Source organism: Macrobrachium nipponense, chromosome 6 (genome assembly GCF_015104395.2).
Source record: "Macrobrachium nipponense isolate FS-2020 chromosome 6, ASM1510439v2, whole genome shotgun sequence".
NCBI lineage: Eukaryota > Metazoa > Arthropoda > Malacostraca > Decapoda > Palaemonidae > Macrobrachium > Macrobrachium nipponense.
The window spans coordinates 91,189,937-91,204,936 of NC_061108.1; the positions used below are offsets into that span (position 1 = coordinate 91,189,937).

A 15,000-nucleotide genomic window follows, 5' to 3' on the forward strand; every position below is an offset into this window, starting at 1 on the left:
GCATGTTTGACGCGTTATTCCGATAAAAGGTAAAGAGATCTTACATCCAGCTGGGGCACGGCCATTTGTCCATGGTACAGTATTTACCCTCCATATGGCCGTGTCCCAGCTGGATGTGTGATCGCTTTACCTTTTATTGGAATGCGAGTCAACATGCTCCAAGTCCTTCAGATATCAAAATAATATATCTAACGATATTGTAAATTGTTGTTGGTAAAAGTTTAGGAATTTCACCGCGTGGTGTTGCTTTGAATTCTACTTAAGAACAACACTCACATTATATATATATATATATATATATATATATATATATATATATATATATATATATATATGTAATAGTGTGGCACAGTGTCGTTATTCCAAAGGACAATAACTTAATAATACTTAAGAAAAAGGCACGAAACGGATAATAAGGAGAAAAGAGAAAAGGGAATACGATAATGACTTTTCTTTGCGAAGGGATTTTGTTACTCAAAACATTAGGCTTTTAGCCATTAGACATCTGGTTTTCATCTCCCCCAAAAAGCCTCTGTCCGTAACCAGCGATTAGTGACCAGCGATATCGCCCAGGCATCTTCGAGAAATTGGAAACTACTCTCATTAGCGCCTATGACTAATCGGCGTTCCTTTCGTGAACAGGTCAGAGAGAGCCATCTGGCATACGTTAAAAAGGAATTCTATGACCCGTTGTTAGAAAGAGGGAAGTACCAAATTCTTAAAAGCTCCACCCTCCCAAAGGTAGGCCTCTAGTATCGACGAATCAAAAGCCATGAGTGTTGGTCATAAGACAGCCCAAAAGGAGTATCAACGAATGACCTATGAGGTTACCAAGGGATACGCCCTCAAGAAGCCAGGACATGAAGAAGGAGGCGTATACAAATTCAAAGCCTACGAATCATTGTAAAAGGCATGACAGGAAGGCGGTCTTGTATAATGTCTGTAGCCTCTAAGACACAAAAGGTCTTTCAGAAGGTGCCACACCCAGTCAAAATCCAAAAATCCAAAGGCGGGGCTAAGGAGATTTCAACCCAACAAAAAGGCAAGACAGAGAGAGAGAGGGCAAGAGAGAAAAAAGGGGGGGAACAGAGAAGTCAAGAGAGAGAACCGGGGAAAGGGCCTGGGGAGCCTGAGGGGAGAACTGCAGTGGCATGGCTGTGAAACAGAGAAGGACAGAAGAATCCCCAGAAGAAGAACAGGTGCAAAAGTGTGGTGTGCGAAGCAATCAAAGACAGTGAAAGTGACAATCAATACTCAGTAAATTTCCCTCGTGCCTATAGACTCGTAATTGCAACAAGTGCCAATTAAGTTTTATCAGTCCAAGAGCCCAGTAACTCAGAAGGTGGAAAAACATGTGTAAGAACCCCTAACGAAGAATAAACTTAATACAAAGAAACATATCAATTAATTTCTCATCCTAACAGAACCCCTTTACCTAATTCCCCAAAGTACAGCCTCCACGGCACACGTTAAATAGTGTGGCACAGTGTCGTTATTCCAAAGGACAATAACTTAATAATACTTAAGAAAAAGGCACGAAACGGATAATAAGGAGAAAAGAGAAAAGGGAATACGATAATGACTTTTCTTTGCGAAGGGATTTTGTTACTCAAAACATTAGGCTTTTAGCCATTAGACATCTGGTTTTCATCTCCCCCAAAAAGCCTCTGTCCGTACCATGCGTTATTGAGGGACCAGCGATATCGCCCAGGCATCTTCGAGAAATTGGAAACTACTCTCATTAGCGCCTATGACTAATCGGCGTTCCTTTCGTGAACAGGTCAGAGAGAGCCATCTGGCATACGTTAAAAAGGAATTCTATGACCCGTTGTTAGAAAGAGGGAAGTACCAAATTCTTAAAAGCTCCACCCTCCCAAAGGTAGGCCTCTAGTATCGACGAATCAAAAGCCATGAGTGTTGGTCATAAGACAGCCCAAAAGGAGTATCAACGAATGACCTATGAGGTTACCAAGGGATACGCCCTCAAGAAGCCAGGACATGAAGAAGGAGGCGTATACAAATTCAAAGCCTACGAATCATTGTAAAAGGCATGACAGGAAGGCGGTCTTGTATAATGTCTGTAGCCTCTAAGACACAAAAGGTCTTTCAGAAGGTGCCACACCCAGTCAAAATCCAAAAATCCAAAGGCGGGGCTAAGGAGATTTCAACCCAACAAAAAGGCAAGACAGAGAGAGAGAGGGCAAGAGAGAAAAAAGGGGAACAGAGAAGTCAAGAGAGAGAACAACCGGGGAGCCTGAGGGGAGAACTGCAGTGGCATGGCTGTGAAACAGAGAAGGACAGAAGAATCCCCAGAAGAAGAACAGGTGCAAAAGTGTGGTGTGCGAAGCAATCAAAGACAGTGAAAGTGACAATCAATACTCAGTAAATTTCCCTCGTGCCTATAGACTCGTAATTGCAACAAGTGCCAATTAAGTTTTATCAGTCCAAGAGCCCAGTAACTCAGAAGGTGGAAAAACATGTGTAAGAACCCCTAACGAAGAATAAACGTAATACAAAGAAACATATCAATTAATTTCTCATCCTAACAGAACCCCTTTTTTCTCTGCTCCCTTTTTCTCTCTGTCTTGCCTTTTTGTTGGGTTGAAATCTCCTTAGCCCCGCCTTTGGATTTTTGGATTTTGACTGGGTGTGGCACCTTCTGAAAGACCTTTTGTGTCTTAGAGGCTACAGACATTATACAAGACCGCCTTCCTGTCATGCCTTTTACAATGATTCGTAGGCTTTGAATTTGTATACGCCTCCTTCTTCATGTCCTGGCTTCTTGAGGGCGTATCCCTTGGTAACCTCATAGGTCATTCGTTGATACTCCTTTTGGGCTGTCTTATGACCAACACTCATGGCTTTTGATTCGTCGATACTAGAGGCCTACCTTTGGGAGGGTGGAGCTTTTAAGAATTTGGTACTTCCCTCTTTCTAACAACGGGTCATAGAATTCCTTTTTAACGTATGCCAGATGGCTCTCTCTGACCTGTTCACGAAAGGAACGCCGATTAGTCATAGGCGCTAATGAGAGTAGTTTCCAATTTCTCGAAGATGCCTGGGCGATATCGCTGGTCACTAATCGCTGGTACGGACAGAGGCTTTTTGGGGGAGATGAAAACCAGATGTCTAATGGCTAAAAGCCTAATGTTTTGAGTAACAAAATCCCTTCGCAAAGAAAAGTCATTATCGTATTCCCTTTTCTCTTTTCTCCTTATTATCCGTTTCGTGCCTTTTTCTTAAGTATTATTAAGTTATTGTCCTTTGGAATAACGACACTGTGCACACTATTACATATATATATATAATATATATAATATATATAATATATATATATATATACATACACACTTACATACATACATGTACACACACACTTACGAGTATACACTGGGTATTCTTGAAAACATGTTAAAGCGCATGCTTTACGACACGTTTCTCAGAGATGAACGAAATGAATGATTCAGTATTCAAAAGGCAAACTAATTCCAGGCTGCATATTCCCCGTAAACGAGTTACTGTTAAATATAAAAACTGTAATCATTTTCTTATTATATTTTTTATAGAGTTCAAAAGCTTTCTCATTTTCATCTTACGGAATTAATCCTCATTTAGCGGTTCGCATATAAATTTCTCTGATTGCTAACGTCTATAAGATATGAATATAATTATTTAGAAACAGTCGAAAAAATGACAGTCGTAAAATATCTCCGAGAAGCACAACAATTGGATTTTCTTAATCCGAAATATCCATGGACATTCCACGGGTCCAGATTAGTACCTCATTGACAGTTTTTTAAGCAGCTGTTAACAGCAGTCGTAGAGATCCTAGAACTATCTACTCTATCGTTCCTCTTAGTAATGTTTTTTAATCTTTGTTTTCATTAGTATTATCTAGGGACAATATTATTCTCCTGCGATGAAAGACCGAACAGTATGCTGAAAATTATCCTGCCCTGCAATTCTTTTTCCCAAACGAATGAGAAATGCAGTCTCTCTCTCTCTCTCTTTTCCATCCGGGAGGCGGGACTACGGTAAGAGATAGGTGACTGTGAAAGATACAAAATTTATCACTCCAAAGCGGAAACTTAACATCCGGAATCCTCTGTAAAAACAAGTTCGTTCTTCAGAACGTTATTTCAACTATTTTATTCCAATACTCAAGTTAAAGTAAACATATCAATTACATATTAACATTAAAGTTATTGTTCTTTAGTGATCTGACAAAATGACAATTTTCGTTATCGAATACTTTATTTAAGAATGTTTGAGCGCTTTGTGTAAATATTGTTTTGATTCCCGAGAATTTCGAAAATGTAAAATTTCATTATTATATAATAATGACAAAATTCATAACTGGTAAAGTACATTTGGATTTTACAAAGCTTTTACGGAACTGTCTCCTTTTATCCATTTATTGCATCGGTTTAAATGGTTCAGTTTCCTTTAACAACAGTCAGTTTAAGTAGCTTCGTCGTATTCATTCGGGTTATGAAAATGAATCTCAAGTTCGGTCGCTGCAGGAAAATGCATATTAATCTAGAAAGCTTTGGCCATGACAACCCTGTAGAATCCAAATCAGTACGTAAATCAGTCTCAATAAGCTTTACTCCAATGCCTGCTGTATATCATCAAAAGCAACAGAAAATGAAGAAGACTATATTCAAAGTAATTGTATTTTGCAGTGGTGTGTGTGTGTGTGTGTTAATATGAAAACATCATTTATAACTTTCGGTGCCCAGCCCTATGAGAGCTAAAAGTCAGCTCAGTGATCTGGTTAAACTACTTGAATAATAATAATCTACCTTTCGGTGGTTTGTCAATTTTCATATCTGCAAAACAACAAAGATCAAATGAACAACTTTCTATGTATAATGAACGTGTTTGCTTGCTAAAAATCCATGCTCAAACTGACAGATATTCTGATACCGGAAGTTATCTGACATTCCTGAGAATTTGTCATCGATCCTAATCTGGGGTGAAATTGAAGAGCCTCTCCTTCTCTGAATGGTTCATCTTAAAAGATAAGCTGTTATCTTTTTTTTCTTCTTCTTGTTCAAACTTCCTTACATTCCTGTTCAGCATTTGATGTAAAAATTGCAGCGTCAGCACTTTTTTCTTATAATAGTCACTACTTCCGAGACTGAAAGTGAGTTCACAGCAATCTACTCATTAGTTTGATGGCAAGATGGCGCCCAGTTTTGCACATGCGCACTGACAGCCGGGTCTGTCCCGGAATCCTTCTTAAAGGTTTACTGAATGCCTATATACGGTGACCCTTATCTGGCACCGTATGCTCGTTTTGCGTCGCGAATCACTCTCTCTCTCTCTCCTTATCATTGAAGAATGGTAACCGAGATGAAGTCAAACCCGAGTTGAGTGCACTGTTTTTTTCTTTTTTTACTTTTCTTTAGAAAATATAAAATTACAGCTTCTTACAATTTATAATACTGTATATACATTACAATCTACTTACATAAAATTAGTAATTTAAAAAAAAGGAATGGACATATTGCGAAATAAAAAATATTTTGCATTCATCCCCAAAGTGCTTTTAACAATATAAATCTTGTTTTGAACATTCTACTTTCTAGAAACGAAATCATACTTAACTCATCTGCTAAGGGCATTACCATATGAATATACCAAATTCATGTTATATATTCACTTACTAAAACCAATGCTGTATTTTTATCTTTTTTTGAGTATACTTGAAAAGAAATGAAATATAACCCGAGTTGAGTGCACTACTCCAGGATCGAAACACTATAAGCGAGAAATGTACAATTCAAGTATTTACGGCTTTGAAGTAGATCAGATGACTAAATACGCACATTTACTTTAACGTGGATTTAATAACATTCCCCACTTTGAAAAGTGAATGTAAAAAGGAATATCTGAATGGTTCGTTCATATGAAAATTAGCCAATGCTACAGCCCAAACGTTATATTTCTATCTTCCACTGTAAAATGAAGTCATTTTGATAGACTTTTTACGAACTTACTTCCCTTGTAGTAAATGTACTCGGTGCTGATAAAGCAAATGAGTTCTGGGCTCAACAAAATCTCAGCGGACTGTATGCCATGGATACACACACACACACACACACATATATATATAATATATATATATATATATATATATATATATATATATATATATATATATGTATATATATGAGAGAAATATACATATATACACACTTGACTTAAAGTTAAATATGCAGTTTTCCAACATACAAGCTGATCTACAAAAATATGAACAGACGTGTTTCTATTATACGATAGACGGGCATGAATAACGGCGCGCATAGCCAAGCAGTGATTATTAGAACAAAAGTCTAAAGGCATGTGACGTCAAATATCAACCACGGCTTATCTCGTCGAGTCTCTTTGTCCATAAGTGATAACCATCTGTTTGCGATAAACACTTAAAAGGGTCGAAACGCGCACACAAATACCCGCACTGTGGATGGACAAGTTTATATTATTGAAAGACGGGAATTTCACATATCGTGAGGAAAAAGCCTTGTAGTTTAGCCCTTGGTCTTTATTTCCTTTTTCTTCAGCATTATGCAAAGAACAGGGGCCATCCGCTTGGACACGGAGGTCTACAGCAATGATTCCCAAACTTTATGCCTTCAAAGAACCACCAAAATAATTTTTCATATCCTAGGGAACCTTTCTCTACAGGCGTATGTATCCGTTTATATATATATATATATATATATATATATATATATATATATATATATAATATATATATATACATAAATATATATATCGTATAATATCTACCACTGCTATTCAAGCTGCGTAAATTTAGGTCAGCGTCATCTGTAATACATATTTATTTCAAGACTTCTTGCTGAACTCTGGTTGGGAATCGCTTGGGACTCTACAGAATATAGCTTTGCTCCTGTAACTATACGAGCATTCTTCCTGAACAGTATGCCGGTACTTTTATTTTTAAGGGATAAAAAGAACTTCTTTACTTGAATAAGTGGGATTAGGAATTAAAAATATAATCAAATCGTAAAGAACTGCAATAATATTTGAGTTGAAAGCTTCAGCATTTTGGGGAGGGGGGGGGGGGGTGTTCCCATAGTAATTCCTTCCAGACATGTTTCTGGAAATCGCTTTTTGAGGATCTCGAGGTAATATTAATACAAATGTGTACGGTGCATACATTTGAATAAAAAAATACTTATATATAGGCAACATACAAGTATACAGTTTGTAAATATATATATATATATATATATATATATATATATATATATATATATATATATAGTACATATATATATATAATAATTTAGGTTGACTACAGCAAAATGGTTTAGAGAGAGAGAGAAAAAAAAAGTCGATAGGACAGGAAATCCAGTACCCTATCTTTTCAACTCTTGATGAAAATAAAAGTTATCAGTCAATCCGAAGGACGAAAAAAAAAATCAAAAATATATGTGACACGGAAGCTAGGAGAGATTTTCAAGGCTTAATAGTTGGGGGAAAGAAAGTCAACGAAGCAAGCAATCTGAAAACTGTTAATCTCCCCGAAATTAATATGGGAAGTGGTGGCCTGTCTGGTTTCATGAGACCACGTGAAAGAGTTGAACTCGGCAAACCAGTGCCCAAAATATTATCCGTAGAGGAAGAGTTTGAGGACACCTTTCCGTGGAGAGAAAAGAGCTAAGAAAAAGGTCATATCATACTCTGTCCGAACAGCCTTTCTTTCTGTCCTTTCTGGGCAGGAGACAAAATACGAACGTTGGCTCTGAGTGCAATATTCCGGTTGAAAGACGTTAATCTAATCTTTCAGTCAAACAGCCACTATCTTCAGATGTCTGTTGCTTCACGTCATGTTACGATGATAAATTCATGTGTCACCAAATTCCACCGAATAATGTTACAACCTTGACCACATCATACAAATGATGTGCTCAAACAGACAAACGTTCTTGCGCGATCTTTTCCTCCTCCCGACCGATACAGAGACGAACAAATGATAAGCTGATGACGTCATCCTTAAACAATCACTTCATTCAACATCGAGTCACTTGTAGGTGCTTCAAATGGCCAATAATATCAACCCGATTAAGTCGGGCTCCTCATATTACCAGTAAAGTAATCTATGTGGTCTTGTTGATCAAGGGAGTGAACGTAAAGAGGGACCAGTTGATCGCTTCTACAGTAGACTACTAAGTACAACACTCCCAGTTCGAGTTCCATTTTATGAGCGCACAGTTATTCCATCAATTTAGACTCGCTTGACGCTACCATCCATGCTCACTTAATGCATATAATCTGCAAAATTTTGTAATTATATTAGTGACAAATATGTCAGCCACCATCAATTAAGCTGGGTTTGATTGTAACAGCTGTGTGCGCACAAACTAGGCTTCTGGTGACAGTAGGAAGTAAGGGAATATCAACAGTGTGTTTTGCATAAGTGCATGCTCAGAATTGTGTACTGTAATGCCTTACACTATGATATCAAGCAAATAACTGAAAAAATATTGTCTATATATCATGAAAATGTGACAGAACTTTGTATGGGCTTCAAAGAGACATGTTGCATTACAACCCTTGGTGGGGAACGTGATATTTGTGTTGTGTGTTGTTAGACCAACAAAACTTATACAACTAGTCTAGATCTTGTCACATAAGCTGCAAAAGCTGTGTTCAGACTGGGAGAAACAGTACAGCATGTTTTGTTAGGGACAGTGAACTACAACAAAGATACCTGTTGTTCCCATATTTTTTTATGATACTGTAAGAAATATTAAAAGACGTATTTATAAATAATAAAGTTGCGTAGTGTAGAAATAATGTTAACCTTTGCCTATGTAAATGTATCAGGATGACGTAGACCAAGTATTGAATCTCTGGGCCAAAACCATTAAGGTAGGCCGCATGTAGACTTGGGACTGGAGGTGAACCAAGATAGCGAAAAATAAGGTACTGATTTTAATAACTAACAGACTACATTTGCAAAAAGAAATGCAAATTGAAATTCCGATAATTCTAGACCAACAACTGAATTTGAGGATTTAGGAAGCATGTTGGCAACCAGGAATGAGACTGAGAGAGATGCATACTGGAGTTGCGCCTAGAAATAATAGCTAATATAGTTTGTGCTTATCTTACAAAAATAATAAGATTATTAGCAGACACCAATCCAGAAATCTACAACGGCATTGTAAGGCCAGTTGTGTTATATGGATGTGAAGAATATCGGAACTTATATTTGATAAATGGAATAGAATTTAGAATTTGACCCCAAGGTCATTCAGCGATGAAAGGAAATTGATAGTTGAAAGGGTTGAAAGGTGTAACAGGAGGAAAACTTCTCAGTTGCACCATGAAACAACTGATAGGAGAGGGTGGAAAGTAAGACAGAAGAAAGAGAATATGAATGGAGATATAGTAAATGGGGTTGCAGCTAGGGGCCAAAGAGACGCTGAAAAGAATTCTAAGCATATTAGATAAGAAGGGTTCTTGAGGAAACATTACGCATATTAAATTCGAAGCAGAGCTAAACAATTGTTGATCTCATATTTCATGAAATACTACAGGCTGCACTAAGTAGGGCATGTGTTATTCATGAAGGAGGATAAAATACGAAGTTGGTAACGGACAATGGTGGAAGAAACTCACTGGGTCTGAAGAAGTTCCCTGGTCGGTGAAAAGCAGGAAGACATGATTGCCTTGGTCAAGTTTCCTAGGTCCCAGTCACTACCCTGAAATTTCTGGGACTTAAATTCGAGGGCTCAGGGAGTAAACTAGTTACACCAAAAATACGAAACTAGACTTCTTGCGGCAGATCGGCTCATTTCACCAAAACCTGCTGCTTATCTTTCAAACGAATATGTACCCTTTTTCGGTTTTCTACGACAATCCTTGCCATTAGGACCAATGAGGAAAGGTAACTAGACTAAGAGCCTTATTTCAAATTTTCTTAAGTTAAATTTTCAAGTCTGTGACTGGGTATCTAGCTGAATAAATGCAGACTCCAGTCGGTCTGTTAGGTTTGAATGTAAACTCACTTTTACCAAAATATTTTAGGAACTCGTGTAACCACATATTCTTGACTTAAAATGGATAAAATTATCTCTACCCTCAGTTTATTAAAATATTCCAAACACTATTAGTCACCAGAAAAAAACTTACAAGGATATTACTGTTTTGAAACCAATGTAAGTTCTCGCTGAATAAGTCAGAAAAACTTGATATTACTAATTTAAACCACATCTGTTCATAAAAGTGTAACTGACATTGCAGATGAATTCAGATAAGTTTCTAAATAATTTCACTCTTATTTATTAGAACACGAAATATGATGTAAAAAATCTTGTTAGCTTATATCTACCCAACATAATTGACCACAAACATACGCAATATATATATATATATATATATATATATATATATATATATATATATATATATATATATGTCATATCACATTACCGTGATTCATATACATACATCGAGCTACAATTTCCTTTAATATCTAATTCGCTCTACCTCGGAATTAATATATTTTCATATATGCTTAACCGAAGGGGAATTTTTTTCTCGATAATAGATTTGCCTGGTCCTGAGCGCGAACCCAAGAAGACATTCAATCCAGGAACGTCAGAGAAGCCCTCTCGCGGTGGTGGGGTAGGTAAAAGCTTCACTGACGTTCCTGGATTTGAATGTCTTCTTGGGTTCGCGCCCAGGACCAGGCAAATTTATTATCGAGAAAAAAATTTCCCTTCGGTTAAGCATATATGAAAATATATTAATTCCGAGTTAGAGCGAATTAAATATCAAAGGATATTGTAGCTCGATGTGGTGTGTGTGTATGTATATATATATATATATATACACATATACATGTACAGATATAAGCATACATATATAATATATATATATATATATATCTATATATATATATATATATATATATATATATATATATATATATATATATATATATATATTTATGCACTCACAAAAGCAAGACATTTAAGACAAGGAAAAATTTGGCAAACAGATTATTTTGTTTGGGAATCCACAGTTATCAGTGTTAGGGGCGTTAAAAGCTTACTATATACAATTCTACAACAAATTTTATACTCGCGTATTTGAGCGTAGAGTCAAAATCCATTTAGTTTATCACCGTGTCATCACAAAAGATGTTTCGAACTTAGTTTTTCACCGTGTCGTCATAAAAGATGTTTCGAACTTAGTTTTTCACCGTGTCGTCATAAAAGATGTTTCGAACTAAGTGAAACAACAACAGGAAAACAGAACACAGACTTATGACGGGAAATACCAATCGACAGTGATACTAATATATCGACTGTGTCTCTCTGGCTTACACTCACCCACGTCAAATATACTTTATATATGACTTTATATTACTTTGTTCGTCACCAAGATTATCTATATTTTGTATGTATTCTGTCTGGGAATTTCTCATAGTCCCTTGGCGTTTTGGAGAAGATGACCATGATGGTGATGTGTTTTGTACAGGTGTAGATACTCGTATGTGTGTTACATCATCTATCGCTGGCATATACCTTGCTGTGTGTGTGTGTGTGTGTGTGTGTGTGTGTAGAGAGAGAGAGAAAGAAGTGAGACTTACCTTGGCCATGGTATCGTTGTCGACCATGAGCTCCGGTTCCGCCCAGTCTACTTTGACTTCGTTCGTCCCCCAAAGGAGAATACGGCCACTGAAGAGTCTGCGGCGGGCCATGGCCGCTGCCTTATGACTTTCGTACTCGACGAAGGCATAACCGCGATTCTTCGAACGATCATTGACACAAGGATATAGGATAATCTTCACGACGCCTTCGGTAAGGCGCTGCATTTCTTCCAAGACTTCTTCTCGAGACTTGTTCTTCGGGATGCCACCGACAAATAGGCGGTTGTTGTCAACACTTCGCATGACTCCGAGGTAACGATTAGGCCGAATTTCGTAATTGTTCAATGTCCTCAAAGCCGTCTCGGCCTCTGGAATGTTAGAGAACTGGACAAACCCGTAACCTCTGTTTGTTCCAGGGGACTCCATCATGAGTCGGACCTCGTATATTTTTCCCGCCTTCTCCATCACAGGCACCAACTCGTCCTCGAAAAGGTCGCGGGGGATTTTCCCAATGAAGACTTCACATCCTTTAGGAGGGGCAGGGCCCTCCCAGTTCGGGGGGGGTCCATATCGTCGCTGGCTGTTCTCCTGATAAAGTGGGTATCCCGTGCGACGCTGCAGTTCTTTCATGGCCTCTGCAACTCTCTGGACAGTGGCCTCTGCAATCGGGTCAGAGGCATCTTGACCGCTGGACGTTCCTGTGTTGTTTTCGGGTCCGCTCGTCATCGTTGCCCTGCGCCAAGTAAAGCCACCGCCGGTGTTAACGGTATGCCGTGGCTGCCTAATCTTATCAAGGGCCGATAAAAGCTCGCAACCCCTCGCTGTCTCTTCCGCTTCCCACTCTAAGGGTGATAATGGTTTAAACTTTGTTCTTTCACTTGTGATTCCCTTTAGTATCACCTGATAACTGTTCTTTTTTTATCGAAACACTTCTAACTTTTGTGAGCGTCAAGTGGCCTCTGTTGAGCAACGTGCCACGCCCACATTTCCTCCCCCTTGGGACGCCCCAAAATATATTACATTACCAAACAAGATCACCTTTGAACGATTGAACGATCATCTGTGGCAATACCACTAAAACATCAAAGAAGCAAGTGAGTTTGTGAGCCTTTGCACTGGGAGAAAAATATTGAATAAAACGGTGGACTTCCGCTGGTATCACTGAGATATCGTCACGTAATTTTTTTACACATAGGAACGAATTCAAGATATTTGTAATTTTATCGTCCTATTGTCAGTACTTGAGTTTCCCCAGAAAGGAAGTTCATTTTTCAACTTATGAACCTCGTTAAATGTGACAACATAAAAGACAAAAAAGCAATGCTCATGTAAACGCAAACACCTCACACTTGATCTTGTTGTTAGGAAACTTGCCTCACTATCACTAACAAGAGGTTCCCTGTTCGATTTCCAAACGAGTTGAAATGCTTTTTACAGGTTCAGTTAAAATTCGCCTGACCACTGGGGAAGAAGTAAATGATTAAGTTCCTGGTAATTGGTCGAGTGTAGGGGTCGTGTTAAGCTAGAGAAATTGGGTGACAACACCTACCTACTGAAACAACATGCTCTGAAGAGAAAAAGTTGCATGGTGAATGAATACAGCTCAGTGGCAGAGCACTGAGCTCGCATTTGCAATGTCCCTGGTACAATGGCAGTCTACCACCCACCCATTCGCCTGGCTGTGAATATGCAATAACGGCAACTTGGGTCATAAAAGGTCATGGAGCTAACAACCTCATCGTTAGAAACTGTAGACTGTCATTGTACAAAGGACCTTGCAAATGCGAGCCCAGTGCTCTGCCACTGAGCTGTATTTATTTACCATGCAACTTTTTCTCCTCAGAGCAGGTTGTTTCAGTAGAACTTAATCATTTACTTTTTCCCCAGAGGTCAGCTGAATTTTAACTGAACCTGTAAAAAGCATTTCAACTTGTTTGGAAATCGAACAGGGAACCTCTTGTTAGTGATAGTGAGGCAAGTTTCCTAACAACAAGATGAAGTGTGAGGTGTTTGTGTTTACATGAGCATTGTTTTTTTTTTTTTTTGTCTTTTATGTTGTCACATCATTTAACGAGGTTCATAAGTTGAAGAAAGAACTTCCTTTCTGGGGAAACTCAAGTATTGACAATAGGACGATAAAATTACAAAAATCTTGAATTTGTTCCTATGTGTAAAAAAATTATGTGACGATACCTCGGTGACACCAGTGGAAGTCTACCGTTTTCTTCAATATTTTTCACCCAGTGCAAAGGCTCTTAAACACACACGCTTCTTTGATGTTTTAGTGGAATTGCCACAGATGACAGTTCAAAGCTCATCTTGTTTTGTAATGTACTGTATTTTGAGGCGTCCCAAGGGGGGAGAAAATGTGAGAATATACGTATATAGATTATTATTTTTCCTCTTTACAGAGGAATATATATATATATATTATATAATATATATATATATATATATATATATTAATATATATATCTTAAAAGAAAAGTGTGGTGGTGAATTGTTAATCTCAGCTTTTTCTGCTAAGAGACAGTAGGGCTTAGCAACAAGCACTTGATTTCTGGAAGAGTGCTGAAATGAAAAAAAGTCAGAATTGGTGACCATGCAATATATGGTTGACGACCTTTTGGAGATTACATGACTGGGTCCGGCGCACTCGGTTGCTATGGCATTTCAAAAGGCGTGTCCGTGTGTGTGTGTTCGTAGCCTGTGGTGTATGGGGCCCAACGATACGAGATGCCAAAGAAGAGGGCACACTCTTTGATTACCTGTGTTGTGGTATAGAACACACATTTGGAGAGGGCCCGATGACACCTATCGGAAGGTAGAGTAACATAAGACTTTGGAAAACTTTGGAAAACTTACCCTTTGAAAAGAGAGAGAGAAGTGTAGTGTGTACACGTTCGTTTTAATTATCTTTCAGAAGTTGGAGTGATATAATAAATATGTCTCTTTATTTCAGATGGGTTCATGGCATCATGTAAGAGAATGGGTTCTCTAAAAGACTTTGACCATTTAAAATGCATAATTAATCAGACTGTGAGATTTAGGGGAAGAGTTTACTTAATCTAGTTCAGGAGAGGAAAATGACAGTTTATGGTTTTTTATGAGGGTCAGACTTAATTCTTTTTATTACTCCATTTTATATTCATTTTTGTTCCATTTAATGTTTAGCTAATTTGGGAAATAAAAAGTATATTTTTGTATCTACAAGGATTCATTAGCCCAGCTTGCATTTTAAGCTCATGCAGAAGGATAATCAGCTACGAGAGGTAAGAAAGTTGCCTGTTTGTTTAATTTGTTTAAACGAGTGTCACTTAGTCATAAAAGCTCGGCAATATATATATATATGTATATATATA

The 15,000-nt window shown here is 37.9% G+C and overlaps 2 protein-coding genes across 3 annotated transcripts in view; one reads left to right on the forward strand and one right to left on the reverse strand.

Moving 5' to 3' along the window:
• Positions 1-12,395, reverse strand: part of LOC135216139 (probable RNA-binding protein 46) — a 115,446-nt gene extending 103,051 nt beyond the window's left edge. For both annotated transcript variants that reach the window (XM_064251224.1, XM_064251223.1), the window contains exon 1: positions 11,639-12,395. In XM_064251224.1, coding sequence (XP_064107294.1) covers positions 11,639-12,364 — 726 coding nt within the window. In that variant the 5' untranslated portion in view covers positions 12,365-12,395. The remainder of the gene's footprint in view (positions 1-11,638) is intronic.
• The window catches only part of LOC135216140 (DNA fragmentation factor subunit beta-like), a 259,118-nt gene that overhangs the window by 239,699 nt on the left and 4,419 nt on the right, over positions 1-15,000 (forward strand). The gene's annotated exons all lie outside the window — the stretch shown is intronic.